At 39.1% G+C, this 19868-nt stretch overlaps 1 protein-coding gene across 5 annotated transcripts in view; it reads left to right on the forward strand.

The window, feature by feature from the left end:
* The window catches only part of grm8a (glutamate receptor, metabotropic 8a), a 157402-nt gene that overhangs the window by 120407 nt on the left and 17127 nt on the right, over positions 1 to 19868 (forward strand). For all 5 annotated transcript variants that reach the window (XM_026362946.2, XM_026362942.2, XM_026362945.2 and 2 more), the window contains exons 7-11: positions 2782 to 2982; positions 14392 to 14531; positions 16428 to 16574; positions 18002 to 18423; positions 19440 to 19806. In XM_026362946.2, coding sequence (XP_026218731.1) covers positions 2782 to 2982; positions 14392 to 14531; positions 16428 to 16574; positions 18002 to 18423; positions 19440 to 19806 — 1277 coding nt within the window. The remainder of the gene's footprint in view (positions 1 to 2781; positions 2983 to 14391; positions 14532 to 16427; positions 16575 to 18001; positions 18424 to 19439; positions 19807 to 19868) is intronic.

The following is a 19868-nucleotide window of genomic DNA, read 5'->3' on the forward strand; positions in this document are numbered from 1 at the left end:
TTCTTCTAACAACGTGCATACAGTGAATAAAGGAATATCACACTGATTTGTGTAAATACTTTGATGCACATGCTGCCCAATGCGGCGATATCAGTTTATAGCTTAAGTGGTCTATCTGTACTGTTTTAATTGGTGCTCTGTATAGAATAGTGTGCTGCAACTTGTTGAGTGTCAACTTCCATGAACTCTTTAAGGTTTAATCTACACTAATTGTAGTAAGCACTGGTTGCCTACAGATTAGTAGGAAGAAACTTCGAATTGGATCAATCACAGCAGATTAGCGTCTGCTGTGATAGATCAGATCAGATTAGATTAGCGTCAACGGGCTGCACTTAGCTGCTGGTTTTTGTTTCAGTGATCTGTACAGTGTAGTGCTCTCACTGTACTACAGTAGCCTCACGGTTACACTCAGAGTTTTGACTGGCCTTAGTCATAATGACAGGGTTTAAGCTGTTACTGGACTGACCACAGGGTGGGACAAGACTTTTAAACTCCAGAAAGAACTTTCAGGCCTCAATGGCATTAGACTAACATCATTAAACAGTTGTGGTCCTTAGAGAGAAGAATATGCTACATTTTTAAATCTGACATAAAAATAAAAAACAAGATTAATGTGCATCTACAGTAAAAAATGTGCAAAATTTGTTTTAATTATTACAATTGTTGGTGACTGGCATCAAATAAAGACAATTAAATATAGATTTGGCTATGAGGTTAGAGAACTGGGCTTGAGGCCAGAATTACAGAAGCTAATGAGAACCGCTCTCTCCTCTTACAGGGACTACTGAGGTGTGAATGTGTGTAATTATAAATGTTGCACAGGTTGTTGGCCAAAAGGTGAATGCCTTCTCTGGATAAATAAAGGTTACTGCCATTTGTGCACCTGGTTTTGTAATGAAATGTCAAATTAAAGGCAGTGATACACAAAACAGCGTGTTGGCCAGATCCGATGAGCAACAAATTGTTATGCCTGGTGTGAGGAAAGAACTCCATAGATTTTTAGCCCTGAGTTTTAACCAAGTAGGTTTTCTTGCGTGTGTTTTGCTCAGACTATGGCCCACTAAATCACCACCCTGTGTGTGCTCATGAAAGCATATATTGCTTCAATACAGCCAGCCACAACTAATGTACAGTCATAAAATGAATAGTCACAGATTTTAATCTTTGGATAGGCTTGGAAGAGCTGCACTTAGAATGTGGTTTTTCCGAACGCAAGTATGAAAGAAAATGTGCAAATAAAGATGAGAAACATGGTGATGCAGCAAAAAAAAGGGCTGTGTTAACCCCCTGTGCATGTCTCATACAGGCATCCATACCAAGCTCCTGGCAGGCTATTCTATTACTGCGGATTGGATTTCATTCTCAGGTTCCCATTAATTCCTTATGGATGCTCATATTGATTGAAGGGACCTGTGATGTTGTTATTCAGCTCATACCAGATGGGTTTTGATTCAGTTTGCGTTGCCCGAAGGTGACTGCTGGCTTGTAAGAAATGGGTGAATAAAGTCAAGAGAGATAGTAAGAATGAGACGGACAGAGGGAAATGATGGATACAGGGAAGTGGAGAGGAGAAGATATGATGAACAAGATGGAAGCAGGCGGAGGGGAAACTGGAAAAGAACAAACAAGTGGGGTAGACATAATGGATAAAGATAGAGCAGTGAGGTATATATTATTACAAAACAAAGAAGATAAGTAAAGAAATATAGGAAAGGAAAAGGAAGGATGGTGAATTTGAGATGTTGAGACTCCCTATGTGGTTCCACTCCTTGAATGTTTGGATGAAAAACAGAGAAAATGGATGTCATAATCAATTACAGATTTCCATCTTGATGCATCAAGGAGGTTTTATATTCACTCTGTTCTCTGTTTTCATTAGCTCTTTATGCTAATGAGTTGTTACATAAAACCCTCTCAATGCGTTCCTGTTGGGAGGTTATTTGCATGTTTGTGTGCATCAGAGAAAAGGATTATGGACTGAGTATGCGTTCACATGTACTGTGCATGCGCTCATACAAACATTAAGGCCAAATGCAAATACACTATCAATTTCTGTTTGTGATATCACTTACATTGCAGTAAGACTCTGCTTAAAAAAAGGACATCAAAGCTAGAGATGCACACCAGAGAGCATCTAAATGAAGTCACAAAATATACATTATATGTGGTCAAATGCACATAGCCATGACTCAGAAAGAGGACGAAGTATATTTTGTCTTCTGTGAACACTTTCTTACCTTTCCCTTGTACAAGGAAATGCCATTATCTGTGGTTCAGAAGATGTAAATAAAGAACATGTTGTTCTTTCGTCTGTAACTTTGCTACCAGGGTGAGAATGGACTGAAAGGAGTTATTTGTCATTGTCGAGCTGAGTGCCCTCCTACCTGTCTGATGGTTAACTTCTCTCTGTTCTTTTCTACGTGTTCTACTCTTTTTCCCTCTCTTTTTGCACTTGAAGTTTTTCTTTGCTTAGACCCAATTTATCTTTTTATTTTTTTGACCTGTTCTTCTTTTATCGCTCTTAGCCAAACTCTGCCTATCCTCCTCTACTTTCTTTGTTTCTTTATATTGTTTATTTCTTTTCCTCCATTAACACACGTCTACTTCTGTCTTTGCTTGAGATATATATTAGACCTTTGTGGTGCTGAGTACTACATAGTCTGTGTTTGTAATTCCAGAAGGACTTCCCATGTGTCTCACATTTAAAATGGCCTATATAGAAATTATATCATACTTTGTCTACTTTCAAGCTTCACTAATTTCTCCCTCTTCCTCTCTCAGGTTTGGAGAAAGTTGGTCGGGATTCCAGTTATGAACAAGAAGGGAAGGTTCAGTTTGTGATGGATGCAGTGTATGCCATGGCCCATGCTCTGCACCGCATGCACCGGGAGCTCTGCTATGGATATCCAGGCCTCTGCCCGCGCATGGCCAACATTGACGGCAAAGAGCTGCTTAGCCACATTCGTGCTGTCAGATTCAATGGTGAGTTGAACATGTTCAGTAGTTCCAAGGTTTTAGTACCTCTAACCATACAGGTTCTGCTTTTTAATACAAAAAGCAGAACATGTCACTTTGCGATACAGACACATTCATATATATATATATATATATATATATATATATATATAAACAGAAAACCACTGGATGCATGCAAATATCCATGCAGGCTTTCACAGCCACTTAGCATTTTAACATTTTACTGGCGACACCTTCATGTTTTCTCCTCTGTCCAGATTGACAACAGTCATTTCACTGTATAATGGAGAATATTGTGTTGGTCAACAATCAGGTTTTAAATGTTTGTTTGTTCCTGCTGCATTAGGAACAAAAAGGAAAAATGGGAGTCTCCAAATGGCTTAGAAAGTGTACAGTAATCCTGTAGTGTTTATCCACCCGGACGTGACTAATTCAGGTCTCTGTTAACAATGCTAAGCTCGGCTACTCTTCTAATCTGTCTAATCCTAATCATAAAAAACATCTTTTGTTGTATTTCACAGTCGAAATTAAGTTTAGCTCCTCCAGACATGCCGCATGCTTATATTTTGCTCATCGGAGATAATTTGGTCTTGTGTCACTTTGAACCTTCAGTGCTCTATCTTTCATTTTCACTCTCTCTCCGTAACAAATTTAAGTGGGTGAAAAACATTTACTCATTTCTTCCTAAATAATATCAGACACCTCATTTGAATCTTCTCTTATTAATCCCCCCAAACCACCCACCCCCACACCGATGTACTTGTACCAGCTTCTCTGAGTGACTGTTCATTTCCTGCATTCCTGCATCAGGTACTGTGTGGAATGCTTAATGCCTGATAGGTAAGAAACTAGCACAGCAAGAGATACAGAAACAGAGTTGTATGCTGAGAATGGCAGAAATGCTGGTTTAGATTGAAATTTCAAAAGATTGAAAGTGCACGAATGCATCTGTGCAGGATTGTGTGCAGAATGTTTCAGTGGGTTTTCTGTGTTGTTGTTGTCAGTAATCACTAAAAACTGTTGAAAGACAATTCACAGGCGGAACCTTATTGTACTTTCACACTGCAGCACCTGGTTTGTACTCAGGTGCATTTCTCTGTTATTGCTAGCCAAGAGGGCTGAGATATCATCCCATAACCACAAGGTCACAAACGTTACACCCTGATGAATCACCGAAGTCATCTCACTTACTGAAAGTTGGCTGGCAATATTTTGAGATGGCATAAAGAACTAAATTTGCTGAAATGATGAATGAAAAGTTTTAATGTTGACGTAATCAAGCAGCAACCTGTCACTGCAGATGTTTTTTTAAGCCAGCACACACTAAGACTTTGTCTTAGTTTAGCAGAAAGGTCTAGATGGAAGCATCACCTACAGTAAGGACCAGAATTGTATTGTAATAAATACGTAGCTGCTGCTTTTTAGTGTCTGGCTGCATCAGGTGGAGGCAGATGTTACATGTCTGTAGATGTATGCTCTACGAATCCAAAGTGTGAACGTCTTAATTAAGAAATGAATTAATAGTGGTACGCTCCACACACCATACTTCTTGAGAATAAAGGAAGAATAAGGGAAGGTTCTTTCCACATACTTCAATATAGTTTTGTCAGTCCACAGAGTGATTCTTGTCAGTCGAAGTAGCTTTAGTCCTACCTAATCTTCTTAACAAGACTCCATCCATATTTGTGAGGCCATTATTCCAAGATTTCACACGTACGGTGAAAGATCAGATTTTTCTTGTTTTATTACTTTATTCACGTTATATTTGTTAATACTCTTGACTTAGATGAAGATCAGATAACATTTTATTTAGCATTAACATTTAATGACAAATTAATGCAGAAAAGCATGAAATTCCAGAGGTTCACATACTTTTTTTCCCCCGTATACACTTCAAGAATAAATGAAATCTAGAGAACAGTCAATTAACAGTTTGAATCATTTGTTTGTTTTTGTTTTCTTTGCACAATATAGTTGCTTTGAATTAATGTTGTCCCAGCTTCTAGATAATAGTTGGTGTTTATTTGCTGAGCTCATTTGTTTGCAGAGTGATAAAACAGAGGAGAGAAATTACACTCATAAACCGCACAGAGAGTAATGTTGCACTGGTGGGAAAAAAATGTGGGACATTTCATATTTTCATAATTTTCATTTATCACTGCAGAACTTTGAAATGATGATTTACGGTACTTTGTTAAAAGGAACCTAGGCGGCATGGCAAATTTGGTCTGTGCCATCTAATAAGTAGATTATTGGCGACGATGTGTCATCCTTGGCAAAAAGTGAAGGTCTCCTAAGAAACATTCCCCGACTCAACTCCTTTCTTTGTCAGGAGTTGAGTGTATGGTTGTTGTAGGTTCTCATTTCTGTTTTTTTTTTTTTTTTTTTTTTTTTTAACATCAGCAGTGGTTTTTAACTAATAGTTATATTTTTATTATCAGGTGGATGGACGATCCATGAAGTCCCTTACAGAAGCCTTGCATAACGGCCATACGTATACAGACAGTAGTTTGATTAATAAGAGATCCATCAACCTCATTTCTGTGGCTAGAAAACTTGAACTTGATCTTCATACACAACAAATATTCCAAAATAAAAAGCTTTCTTTCAAACCACCTTCTAGCATTACCCAGGGGTTCTGTGCATGTTTGCGCACACAGGCACACATTGCAGAGCAAGTAAGGAGAACAATAAGGTAACAAACCCTGTGGCAGCACCACGCAGCCCAGCTTTTATTAAGTTTATTGGGTCATCTGGGAAAACACGCATGTAATCATGCACAAAAAAGCATGCAGAAATTAGAGAGTTCGGCACACACACATACACACCATGGTTATTATAAACTGTGTAAATAATCTTGACTCAAGGTCTAATTTCAAGCTTTTTCCAAAGCTCCTAATTGCTTTGTTTTACTGTGGGTGTCATCAAAAAGTTACATCTTTCTGATGAGTAGTGGTGTAGAAATTTTTATGATATTGTACATTAGTCCTAATCAAGTCTGTACAAAAGTCTGAACTGTAGATTATCACTAAAGGGAGAAAGAGATTTACCCAACTGGGTGTAGCATCATGGTGCAGTGGGCAGAGCAATCAGCAATCAAAATACACGAAAAGATGGAATGATGTGATTATATCTTTTGAATTAGGGATGTTTGCTTGATTAATACCCGCCTTCTGGAGAGACAAGGACGTTCTTGACCTCCAGTTTTTTTTTTACCCAAGCTGAGCTAAAAGTTATCTGAAATAGTTTTCTGAAAGAGAAAGTATTTGAAAAGGAAATGCCTAGAAAATTAAAAGATAAGAAACAAAAATGGCAAAAGAAACAAAACTAACTCACTTCATCCTACAAAGAAAATAAAATGGAATCCTGAAAATAATGTGAAAATAATTTGAAAACTGGAAATGAAATAACACCAGCAAAAACAATGTGTGTTTGTGTTGTTGATGACTAGAGTTTGTTTGCTAGTGTCTACTTCGTCCTCTCACTTCTTGTCCACAAACCGATTCAGATGCTGTTCTCGATGAATCAACACAGACACGCTGCGGGCAGCACCACAGATTAACCTGGCCTATTCGCTCTCTCCTGGCTTTGTTGGTTCTAAGTACATCCCAAAGTGGCTTCTCAAAGGAAGACCTTGCTAACATTTCTTGCCCTCTCTCTTGTTGCCCTGCTATCCTTTTCTGTTTCTTTGTTTCCCTGTCCTGCAGTTGTCTCCTCTCTTTTCTGCCTCACTCATTCTGTTGCCTCTCTTACACCAGCCCTCTTTTCTTTCAGACTCTCATTTGCTCTTGTTTACTACTACTCTAACATATAGCCTTATAAGCTTTTTCCTTTTTTAGATGTAGATGTAAATAAAATGTCACGTTTAGACTGAGAACATTTTTGGAAGTAATGCCGGACTCATAACGTAGCTTGATTTGATCTGACGCTTTTTTTTTTCCTTCTATAAAGGTGTGTTTGTTTCTTATGAGAGAAAACTCTCATTATGATCTTATTATTGCCAAATTATACTATCGCCTGCTGACACACAAGATGGACATCGCCACGGGAACCGACTTTGTCTAATTAGAGCAGCTCGACTTTGAAATAATGAACTCTATACCTGGCTGAACAACCTTAGGGAGAAATATATTGTGGAGATGAGAGAGGGGCTAGCCAGCTGGAGAATGATGAAGCTCACTTCCTCGTACTGACGTCAGGGAGAAAGAGAAAGAGGACAGAGGTTTGAAGGAGTAACTTTTGTGAAGGAAAAAGCTGGCTTGGAAAATGGTCTTACACCCTCCATGTGGGAGTAGAGCGATAAAAGAAAGATGAACTTTGCTTGGCCATCAACGGCTTTTCACTAGAAGGAGTCCTCCACACTGTCTATTATCTGGCAAGAAAAGAGAAATGTAGAGACATTCAGTTTATAGTAGAAATAAAAAACAGAAGCATGTAATACTTGAGGACTTGCTGAGTAAAGTGACCTTCAATATAACTGGAAGAGACAGACAGAGGATACACTGACTGGGATATATCAAACTTTACCAGGTCAGAGTGACCTTCTGAGGCAAGAAAACAATGGGGATGACTTTAATATTAAAAAGCATATGCCACTAGAAAGGAAGAAACAGGGGAGCATATCCACTTGGGAGAAAAATAGTCGAGGAGATGGGCAAAGGGAGAAAAAAATAAAACAGAAACAGAAGATGCAGGTGCTCACACAGGCTAAACTTTGGAAAGGACAGGATTTTTGAAAAGTTTTTTTTTTTCTGTGTTTTTCTATGATCCTTTTTTGTTTTTATTTTTTTATCTTTTGTTAAAGATAATATAGACTTAGAGGTTACTAGAGCCAGTTTCTCAGTATAGCAGTTCAAAAATAATCATTTTGCTGTTGTATGAAGTGGTCAGACAGCAGAACAGGAAAAACCTGCATTGCACCTGCATTGTGGGAGTGACTGTGTTGGGAGCTACTGAGTGGAGCAGCCAAATAAAGAAGAAAATGTTGTCACCTAACTACAATACAGGAACAGGATAAGGCACATTTAAAGGGAAAGGTTCAACAGTGGAGTGGAGTGGGAGCCATGAGCTTAGCTTAGCAGGAAGTACTGTAGGTGCAAAGTAAAAAAATTCCCCCCTACGAGCTTTTCCTTCAATAATGCACTATTTCATGCAGGTCTTTGTGTGTTCATTTGTCACACAGACATGAACAGAACTCCTCGGTCTCACACATAATCTCCTACTTACTACCTGCTGCTCACTTACAAGCAGCAGGTAGTAAGTAGGAGATTATTGACATAATGTCCCACCTCGTACAGGTGGGATCACCTTGTCTGCCTGAGTAGCAAGAAGCAGTTCACATCCACTGCTTGCTAAAGGTGAGCATGTAACTTGCTGATGAATCCTTTCAACATGGCGAGAGAGTGAGACTGACTGACACAGATATACAAAGTGACTGACATGCAGACTGACAGCTCATTTCTTAAATGTATATGGTCATATCTGTTAGTTTTGTTCTGTGCTCATTATCTTCTCTGTTCTAGTATTACCTGTAATGCAACTGCATTAGGCTAATGGCTGCAAGGAGATCACTGGCTGAATATAATTTCTGATAAGAAAACAGAATAAGAATAGGCAGATATAAAAGCAATCAGACAGAAAGCCAAAATGAATATAGCAGACAGACAGACAGGAATCCACCAGATAGAAAAACAACCCAGAAATGGAGCAGAATTAAGTTTGAGGAAATGAGAAGCAGGAATAATAATTTGTTGTTGCACATCCTAACACATTGCTAAATCTCTCATCTGTGCAGCTTTGTAAAATTTTTTGACACTATATATATATATATATAATATTTTTCTTTTTAAAGAATGTGTTGTTGACGGAGATTAGATTTAGCCAGATACAATATGAGTCTGTCAACTGTGGAGACAGTAGAATACAAACATACCTAATGTCCTGACAGACAGCATTGAGCAGGTGAAATATCTGCTGCCTTTGTTAATTCTGATGCTGTGTATGCTTTGTTACAAAATTCATAGTGTACTGTATTTTTAGCATGGAAGATGAAGGCAGGTCTTGGTAGTGATGGATCATTGGTGGCGTTTTGCAACGTTCACCAGCTTTTCAGTGGCCAGATGAGAGATGAGTTAAGAAAGCTGGTGGATCATGGCCAGATTTCTCATGCATTTATATACATAAGCTAAAAAATGTGTACAATATGTATGAAATACAGTGAAACCAATGTAACATCATTATCAGTCCTCTCTTTCACCACTTTGTTTCATCTTTCCTTCTGCCAAGTTTGGTAATATTACTCCTTGTTTCTCGTTTTGTTTATTTCTTTCTCGCTTGCTTTTATTCGCTCTAAATTGTATTTCTATCCCCTGTTCAGGCTGCTTTGTCTCTTTTGATCAAGTTAATAGTGGCTTTTTTCTTTTTTTTCTGTTTCCGTTGTTGCTTTTACTCCTTTCTCGTTCCCATTTTCTCCAAGACTGCAGTGAATGCAGATAATGGCATAAATGGAGGCTCCTTAAATTAGTTTTCTGTAATTACTGGAGATTGCCATACAAAGCTATCTTGTGCTGTGTGTTAGTCCACTGAGGTTGGTGTGTCTATGTGCGGTGTATTTTTTACTAAATATCCTCTTTATTATTTTTTTCTTTCTCAACAATCTTCTCCTTTGTTCTGGCCCTCCCTCATCCCATCGTTATCTCACTTTCACTATTTAGCCGAAGTATTTCAATGAGAACCGTTTAGATCAGGATCATCTTCAAACATGTATTGTTTCTTTTGCCTGCTCTATTATCTGCTCTGGTTTTTTCTTTTCATACATCTCTCTTTTGCTGTTTTTTTTTTCTGCTCAGACAAGCCATAGTGAGAACAGAGAGGCTGAGAGGAGAACCAATGATTTCACAGGGAAGCATGGATAGACAGAGGGTGGTGGAAAAGTTAGAGTGCTTTGGAGATGCACCAAAGAGAGGAAGGTTGAAAATGGCTAGTTGTGGGGATAGAATGGAGCAAGGCTTGGAGGTGAGAGGAGGGGATGAAGAGGCAAAACGTGCTTTGAACAGGACAGAAGGAGGAGGACAAACAGCTGGTGCGGGAGGCAGGGGTGTTGGCCATGAGGATGGTTTCACAGCAAGCATTGAAATCTAGCTCGGGAAAGACTGCACAAAAGTCGATTTGTGACAGAACATGCAGAAAGGAGGAGAAGGAGCAGAGAAATAAGGATTGAGGATTAGAGTAAACCAGTTTCTCAGTTTCAGTTATGTCCTCCACTGGAGACCACTGTGAAAGGGACAATATGTGGTGGGGTGAGTTCAGGCCTCATTATTGCTTTTCTTCTGTCATTTCTTATTCTTTCTCTGTGTATCCTTCACTCTCGTTTGTGCCTGTTTCTGTCGTTCTTCCCTATTAGTGCTATCGATGCATCGCACACAGATGGAAGCCTGTTGGCAAAAACTCAAGCGCACACACACACACACACACACACACACACACACATACATACACAAACCCATGTTTTATTAATGGATGCCGCAGTCTAGTTTTTGCATCTCCCTGTCATAAACATTTAGGTTCTGGTAGGAAGACTTGCTATTCATCCTTAGTCTTTCTAAAGTGAACCGGGCAAGGCTGAGGGCTTTTTTAACAACCGCTCCACTTATTCCTCTCCAACTCTTTTCTTTCCCTATCTAACCATCCCTCGAGCTCCAATAACAGGGAACAGTCTAAGCTATTCACACACCCCTCTCCTTCCATCTGCCTGTATCTGTCTCTGTTAGCCGGGGAGGTTTGAAGGCCTGTGCTAATTGATATTTTTACTTATTCTGTAGTTCTTCTGTTTCCCTCTTTATCTTTCTTTTCTCCCCTAGTATTGCTTTCTTCAATTTTCTGTTAGACTAAAAAGGTTTGGAGTCTTTTCAACTGTATTCCTATGTGTTTTCCTCACATACTCTCCCTTGTTCCCCCTCATTTTCCCTCGCTTCCTTTGCTTTTAAGTGTATTCTATGTGTTGGTGGACAGAGTTTGATGCTTTTCTGCAGACCTCCTTACATCTCTGTTATATTTGTGTCTTCTTCTATCACTTATTTTTCTCCTTTTTTGCACTTTTGTCCCCTCCTCTGCCTCTCCGTTACTCCAGCTAAGGGTTGAGGTGTTTCTGCTTTCTTCCTTGCTTTTTTTTTATCATATTCTATTTTCTTTTTTTCTATGAAGCTTTCTCTTGGGTTAGTTTGATTCACCTGGGTGTGAGTGACACTGAATATATTTTAACTTCAGTGGCAAGGCAAATCAATTCTCCATCTACTTTCTGTGCCAATATTACTGTTTCGCTCTTATTCACTCTTATTCTTTCTCTGTAAATTTGTCTCTGACTTCAAGTTCATTTCAGCTAAATTTAAATTCTCATTGCATGGACTATTTCATTCAATATTGGATATCCTGCTACATTATTGAAGCAAAAGGTCATGACCTGTGAGCTTCCCTTGTAACTCCTGATGAAACTTGTGAAGGCTATACGCCTTATTGTAAATTCCCAGAGGAAAAGCTCCCGACTCTGCGGAAAAGCTTCAGCGTGGTGCCTCTGGCAAGTAGGGGAAATGATCTTGCTCGAGGACACTTCAGCAGCGTCTGTGTCTCTATGATGTCATGCTCCTGCTGTGAGAAAACCATGGGAGTTAAAGGAAAATGATTGCTTGCACTCAAGAAGACACACTCTCTCCCTATGAGTTCAAGTAGACGTATTGACCATTCTCACCACGCTCAAGCACCCATCCTCCTCAAAAGAAGGAACTCAAAAGCGGAGATTTTGCTATTTCCCTAAATTAGAGCAAGTGAAACAATACTTTTTTGTTAGCATGCATTTGCCCCCTGGCCTTGCGAGCACTTTCTTTGTCATTTAGGAGCTTGTCAACTTGCTTTAGGTCATGCAAAATGAATGCAGATGAGGCGAAGAAGAAATTAGCATCACAAGCCCTTACTTTGCCCTTACAGAATACCAATGTGGAGGCACACAGTGTTTAGGTTATTATCAAGAGTTACCAAAAATATATGTTCATTCTTTTACAATCTGAAACAAATATTTTGAAATATTAATTATATTATAAATTAATTCTTAAAATTAAACTGTATTTTATGTTAACTTGAGCATTTTAATAACTTTTAAAATTCCATATGCATTTGCTGCACATATACTCTTTCTTCTCTATAAATGTTGTGTTGGATAAACAAAATTAAAAAAAGAAATTAATTAGGCCAGTAAGCCTGCCCCTGCCTCTCTTAAACCAAAACATTAAACAGGCCTGATGAGAAGTTGTCAGCTACCTGTAAGCTAGATAATGCCAGCTCCTGTCAGTCCTATTGTGTATGTGTTTGCAATAATTGCTGCTGCTTTTAACATGTGTGCTGTCTTTATCCACCTTACTCAGAAACTGCCAACAAATGGTACAAACACTATTTTTTGTTTTTACTTGAGGTAGCCACTGCTGTGAGAGCAAACAGCCTTTTATTCTGCATAATTTAAAATATCTGCCAGCATGTCTGCTCCAAATAATTGTTTTACTTGCTATATAAGACTAACTAAGAGACATTTGGATGTGAAGGAACAGTCAGCCAATAGGGAAGGAAGAGGGGAAAATATGACATACTAACCTTGGGGTTAGACACAGACGTCTTAGCCAGCAAAAAATTAATAAGCAAAAAAACTATGTAGTGGTTAGCGAAGAAATTCAAATGAACCAGTCAGTCTGGACAGTTCATGATGGTGAGTCCTGCACTTCATAATCACTGATTTTGGTAAATTACTTAACTGCCTCTATTTTTGCTAATGTTGATTGTTCTCCTTATTTTTTATGTAATCTTATACTTAAAACAGTATTTAGTAAGGACTAGAAAAAGTAACAAGGGGAAGCTTAGGTAGAGAAAGATGGGTTGGAGAAGACCAACGCGCCACAATGAGATTAATTTGAAATGGAGAAAAACAAGTCAATTAAGAAATGAAGAGAAAAGAGGACATCAGTCAATATTGTGATAAATGATAATGATTGATAGCTTGTTGCTGGGTGGTTATGGTGGTGTCCTTGTCCGTTTGGCAGAGCCATGCTGAGTGGCTACTAGGAAGATTGGTGTGATTACTCCGTTAACGGGTTAGCAGGTGAATACTAAGGTGTTAATATGAAGCATATAGAGCATTGAGAACAATCATTTTGGTGAATATGGGCCCATTGCCCAGTAATAACAGTATATTCTGTTTGTTCAATGAAGTTGGTGTGAATACACAGCAATGACATCATCCTGTGCAGTAAGTATGATACACTAATGTGTGTTGCTTAGCAAACACATTAATATGTGACAAAAGCATATTTAGCGTTGGATAATTTGGATTGAAATAAATGGAATGGTTATTAAGAAGCCTATGAAAACCATACTAATTAAACACGTTCTCCTGTAGTGCGCAGTGAAAAGCCAAATTATCTCATTACAGGTTTTTATCTCATTTTAGTATTTATTAGGATAAAGGTACAATTAGAAACAGGATGGAGGAAATATCATGTGGGAACATCAATGAGGCAAGTAATAATGTGGGCATCAGTTTGTATGTTAGTGTTTAAACAATCATCTTATAGCCATCATATGCATGTGTCTCATTACTTATGGGCCACAGTGAGAGACCCATCACCTTTCTGTCTCCTCCTCTCTTCTTCTCCTGCCTTTGCCTTTTTTGTTCTCTTCTCTATTAGTTTCAATATGTTTTCCTTTTATTCCTTCTATTATACACATTCTCTTTCTTTGAATTTATTTCTATTCTTATCTCTTTTTTCATTATCTTGCTCAACTTCTAATCTTTATTTTCACACTGTTTCTCTCAAACAGGTAACTTTATTGATGTATCAGTATCAATGACTGATAGCACACAGGTGGATTGCCATAATGCTCTTCTTTCTCCATCTACACTGTAATTGGATTTCCTTTTTGCTACGCCAGATTCAGCAATTGATTGTATCGCCACATAAAAGAAATATGGCGAGTAAGACAGAGAAGAAGAATAAAAGCTTTGTGTTGAGCGTTATTGGTGCTGAGAAAACCTTAGAGGACACATAAACTTATCCATGCGTGTGCATATTCAATCACACTACACTTCTGCTCACACAGATACACACATGCACACAGCCTAGAATAAAAACCGAAGGTGAAAGTGACTTTTCTATCACAGATACTAAACACACTGCCTGAGGAAATGCTACATGTGTTTTTTGTGCACTTGAACATTTTTACAGAGGCTTAATGTATTTGCTATAAACTTTTTGCCCGTTTTTAGTTAGCAGAAGTTGCCATTCCTGTGCTGATCAATGAGAGATTGCATCACTTAATGTAAATCAAAGAGTAATAGTATGCCATTATATGACCAAGTTGACCACATCTTCCCAACAGGAAGTGCTGGTACTCCAGTGGTTTTCAATGAGAATGGAGACGCCCCGGGACGATATGATATCTTCCAATACCAGATCACCAACAGATCTACTGCTGAGTACAGAGTCATCGGCTCCTGGACCAATAAACTACACCTCAAGGTGAGATTTTTTTTGCTGCATACAGAGCACATGCTGACACGTGCATCATAGTGACATGTATAATTACAAATTGCACAATGTGAAATCAAAACTAGTATTTCCAGCTTGTTGTATTCTCACTGATCCCTGGGTATTAAAGCTAAAATGCCTTTCCAATAATCCACAACATATTTTGCATTGAGTGGTTTATGGAAGCTTTTGAGGCATTAAAGACCAAATACTTTGGCAATTTGAAAGGTCAACCTCACTGAGAGCAGCTGCAGAGTCTAGAGTACTAGGGATGGATCTGTTTTAAGTTGCTTTTGTTAAGGAGCAAAAGTTAGTTGGAATTGAGAATTGTTAAAGAAAGCGTGAATCTGTTCTTTAATTCAAATGCTTGCGTTGTGCAGGGACATACACAAACTGATTCACACACAAACACACACGACACACATGAGATCCATATACCTTCACATAATTTAAAACCCAAGCAAACTGAAATCCCACTGTTTATCACTGACACACAAACAGGCACACAAACGCTCTGCTCTGTGTTATAAATCCACCCAGGACTTCATTAGAAAAGCCAGATGACAGATGAGAAGACTAATAGATGCTTTCTGGCTGATGGACGGCCTGGCTGTCTGTGAGAGAGAGAGAGAAGGAGACTGCAGCTACACAAAGGACAACACATAGTTAAGACACACACCACTGGGCATTTTGACAGTTGACAAATTCACAGATGTATTGGATTTGTTTAACAATGCAGTTTGGTTTGAAGGAACTGTTGCAGATGCAGTGATGACAGCAGGTGAACATTTTCATGATCAATAAGCTGTTAGCATATTCCTCAGCGCAACAAGTCAAGTAAGATTAAAGCCAATGAGTTTCATGGTACATCTACAGTTGAACACATACAGTATATACTGTACACAGTTACAGTTAGTTGATGTTTATTCATTAAGCAACAAAAATATTCAATCAGTAAAGGAGAACAGCACCCAACATGACTGTCTCAAAACTTTCAAACAATGCTAATCTACACTCATACACTTTTCTGTTTTTTCTAACCATTCAAATATTTCTCCTGACAGATATATTTGCTGCACAGTAACAGCAGCATTGTGTGTGGGTGTGCATTTCTGTACGCGTGTGAATGATCAAATGAAGTCCATTTCAACTTTCCCTGATGAGTTTTTTACTCCTAACTATTTCTTTTTTTGTTGGACTGGTACATTGTGTGCCTCTTTAAAACAGAAATGCTCCATTTTACTGGGCACCATCGGCAACAGATGAACCTCGGGGATTTGGTATAATGACAGAGTTTATTACAAACACTCACACACTTAACAAATGAAAATGCACACACACGCAAACTCACACATACCAGACATACGGAAAGCTTGGGGATTCACTATAATGCCAGCGTGACACAAGTACAAACAAACAAAATGCACACATGGAAGAACATATGCACACACAAACACGCACATACACAGAAGGAAATACAGATGGCCTATTTGTGCCAGATCTGATTATGGTTTGATTGCTGGCTTCTAAACTAGCTGGTGGTAGTTTTGTGCCTAGCGGCATTCAGGAAACCGATCAGAGGATCTGCTTGTGCTAATTGCTTTCAAAGTTGCCCTGAAGACACATTCTGCAGGTACATAGACATGCAGAGTTAAAGGTGTTAGAACACACAATAAAGTCAGAGGCAGCAGATGGCTGCCAATCTCTGTGCTGCATAATGTCACACAAATAGGGAAGCTTTGTTTTGTAAACACTGAAATGATTTGAGGTTTAGTGAGTTGCATTTTAGAAAACAGCAAATGAAATGTGCATTTGACATATGGACATATTTCATACACATTTTGTCCAACATCTCTTTCATCTTCCTTTCTACTCCTCTCCTCCTAGGTGGAGGCCATGCGTTGGAGGACGGGTGACCCATCTCTCCCAGCCTCTGTATGCAGCATCCCGTGCCGTGCAGGCGAGAGGAAGAAAGTAGTGAAAGGCGTGCCGTGTTGTTGGCACTGTGAGCGCTGTGAGGGCTACCACTATCAGGTGAGCCTCTGGAGTATCAGGTATCAAGACTTGTAGTAGTAGACTGTGTACAAAACAATGAAAAAATCTGACCCCAAGTTTGGTAAACTCCTTCACAGTATTGCTCATATTATTATATTGTAAGACTTTGCTGACAATGAACTGTCTATGGAAGGCTGAGAACAATGCTTTGCTATATTTGGGTTTCTGCATCTAGACTTTCTTCCAAACAGTATGCTGTCTGAATACTTGTGTTACACAGCTTGCAGGTTGCTCACAGCAAAATTATTTTGATTGTGTCAGGAGCTGAAAGGTCTTAGCTTAACAAGTTAAAATTAATTTGTCAAGAAAAATATAGATATTGACCAAATGTCTTACTAACAGTGTTGTTTGAACTTCCTGCATCTGCTTCACAATTAAAACTACTGCGAGCCCCATTTGTTGAAAGGCTTTTAAAATAAATCAGCCACAGAATGTGTTTGAGCCACTTCGGTGGCCCATTTCAGATTTATATATGCAAAAAGAACCCCGCAGATGCTATTATAGCAAATGGAAGTGTGTAATTTGAGGTGAGGGAAAAGGGCCTGATCACACATTATAAAGATACATCCCCCATGTTAATTATATTATGGTCGGGGACAATTTGGCAGCCCATCATCCTTCTTATTAACATAGAAAAATCCATGAGTGAGCAAGCATATGTGTAAAGAGTTTCCTTGTTCAGGAAGCAATAAAACAAAAAGAAAAGCCATAACAGTAGGCGATACTTGTCAGAGCGGGCAATCAATACTCATTTTGCAGATACATGCATTTGCTGTAAAATCAATAATCTGCTGACACATTTACTGTAGATTTGGGATTTTAGCTGAATTGACAATAGTAGAGCAGCAAAAATGTGTTTAATTTTTTAAATTAATTATGTTTGCAAAGAGTAGATAATACAGTAGCTCAGCCTCAACTGTTCCTTAGATGAGTCGGTTGTTGTGATGCTTTTGGGTGAAAGCATGGGATTTTTACAGTAGATTTACATCCATAAATTTAGCCGTTATCTTAACCGCTTTCCAGTTCAGCCTTGATGGTGTGCTGGAATCAATCTCAGCTGTCACTGGGCAAGAGGCAGGGTACACCTTGGACATGCTGCCAGTCTATCACAGGACTGAGAGACAGAACCATTCACACACACATTCACATCTGCAGATAGTAGATCCAGATACATACCAGATAACCTGCAACGAATAATAAATATCAGGTACACCTGGAATAGTGCTGCAAATAATATAACAATAATTAATATGCTTTTTATTAACACCGAATCCCTGTTGGCTAATAATTAGCCTTAACCCTTCTCTATTCACAGCCAGCACAGCTCTTATCAAGTCTGATCTGAACAGTTTACAGTGTTAACATTAGTATCTTTAATCTACATTATGAAAACTGTCTTTTCCCAGGCCTCAGAGTTTACCTGTGAGCTGTGTCCCTATGAGATGCGACCTGATGTCAATCGCACTGGCTGTGTTCCCATTCCCATCATCAAGCTGGAGTGGCACTCCCCCTGGGCTGTTGTCCCTGTTTTCATCTCCATGTTGGGCATAATCGCCACCTCTTTCGTTATTGTCACGTTTGTGCGATACAACGACACGCCCATCGTACGAGCTTCGGGACGGGAGATGAGCTACGTGCTGCTAACAGGAATCTTCCTGTGTTACGCCATAACCTTTCTCATGATTGCAACACCAGACGTGGGAGTGTGCTCGTTCAGGAGGATTTTCTTGGGCTTGGGGATGTGTTTCAGCTATGCTGCCCTGCTCACCAAGACCAACAGGATACACCGGATATTCGAACAGGGAAAGAAGTCTGTAACAGCACCCAGGTAAAGGGTCATTAGAAGTGGTCATTATTCACCACTCTGTGTGTTTAGTACATGTAGACATAAAATGTGTGTAGTGGCACTGAGGGTGTGTGTTTTCTGTGCGCTGAAGTGTGTGTATTCGTATCAAAACTTAACCTCCACTTCTTCCTTACTAAACTGCTTGCAATCATTATTCATCATTTATTTTCCATGCATTATTCATGAGAGTCATGAACTCACACTCACCTATTGTTCTGTTTGCACTCAGTGTGAGTGACTCTGAGAGAGAGCATCAATTTAGTGGCTAAAATGTTAATGCAGGATTACATCGTGCTAAGTTCATGTCCTTGCTACCCAGATGGTCATCTGTTTTTTAGCACTATCCAGCTGTAAGAATTGGTCTTATTGTACTGCTGTTGCTCATACATATTAGAATTTTTAAAAATAATTTTCCAAATATTTCTCCCATTTTCAAGGAAATACTGGGCAAACCTTTTAGTTGCCTTTAAGTTGTATCTGCTGTTGTATCTCCTTTGGGCCTGGGTGCTTGATGCAGCTTTTATTTCTTCACCAAAGTTGTGAACAAAAACATATCTTTTGTTTTTGGGTATTCTTTGCCTTTGATTTTTATTTCTCAAGAATCCTGGGAGATCATCACACTCTGTTGAGTGCAACTGCATTACCTTTTCCCTGAACTCTTGTGGGTTACTAGGAATGTTGCATATATGTAAAGAAATACATTACATTTCTGCTGATGATTGAAAAAAAACTCCCTTTTAGATACTATAATAAACGTTGTTTGTTTTCATCTTATGAATTTATTGACCACACATAATCTGAAAGATTCTGTAATACATAAAAATGCCAAATTAGAGTAATTGTTCTCTGGCAGTGACACACTTTCAAGTGCATGTAATAATTCCATGAGAGGGAACTCTATATCACAGGTTGTCCCACTTGAAATGAAGCCTCTAACTCTGGCAGCACTATTCCCTTGCTGCACCACCAGCTCATATCGGTAACCCTTTCTTCCCCAGGTTCATCTCTCCTGCCTCCCAGCTCGTCATCACCTTCTCCCTAATCTCAGTTCAGCTCCTGGGTGTCTTTGTCTGGTTCGTGGTGGACCCTCCCCACACTGTCATAGATTATGGTGAGCAGCGGACACAGGACCCCATGTCAGCACGTGGCGTCCTCAAGTGTGACATCTCGGACCTGTCCCTTATCTGCTCCCTGGGTTACTCCATCCTGCTGATGGTGACGTGCACAGTTTACGCCATCAAAACACGAGGTGTGCCCGAAACCTTCAACGAAGCCAAGCCCATTGGATTTACCATGTACACCACTTGCATCATCTGGCTGGCATTCATACCCATCTTCTTTGGCACATCACAGTCTGCAGAAAGGGTGAGTATGTGCATAACTTTGTATTTTTAACCTCAAATGTACCAAACCTGCATACTTTAACT

Source organism: Anabas testudineus, chromosome 23 (assembly GCF_900324465.2).
Source record: "Anabas testudineus chromosome 23, fAnaTes1.2, whole genome shotgun sequence".
NCBI lineage: Eukaryota > Metazoa > Chordata > Actinopteri > Anabantiformes > Anabantidae > Anabas > Anabas testudineus.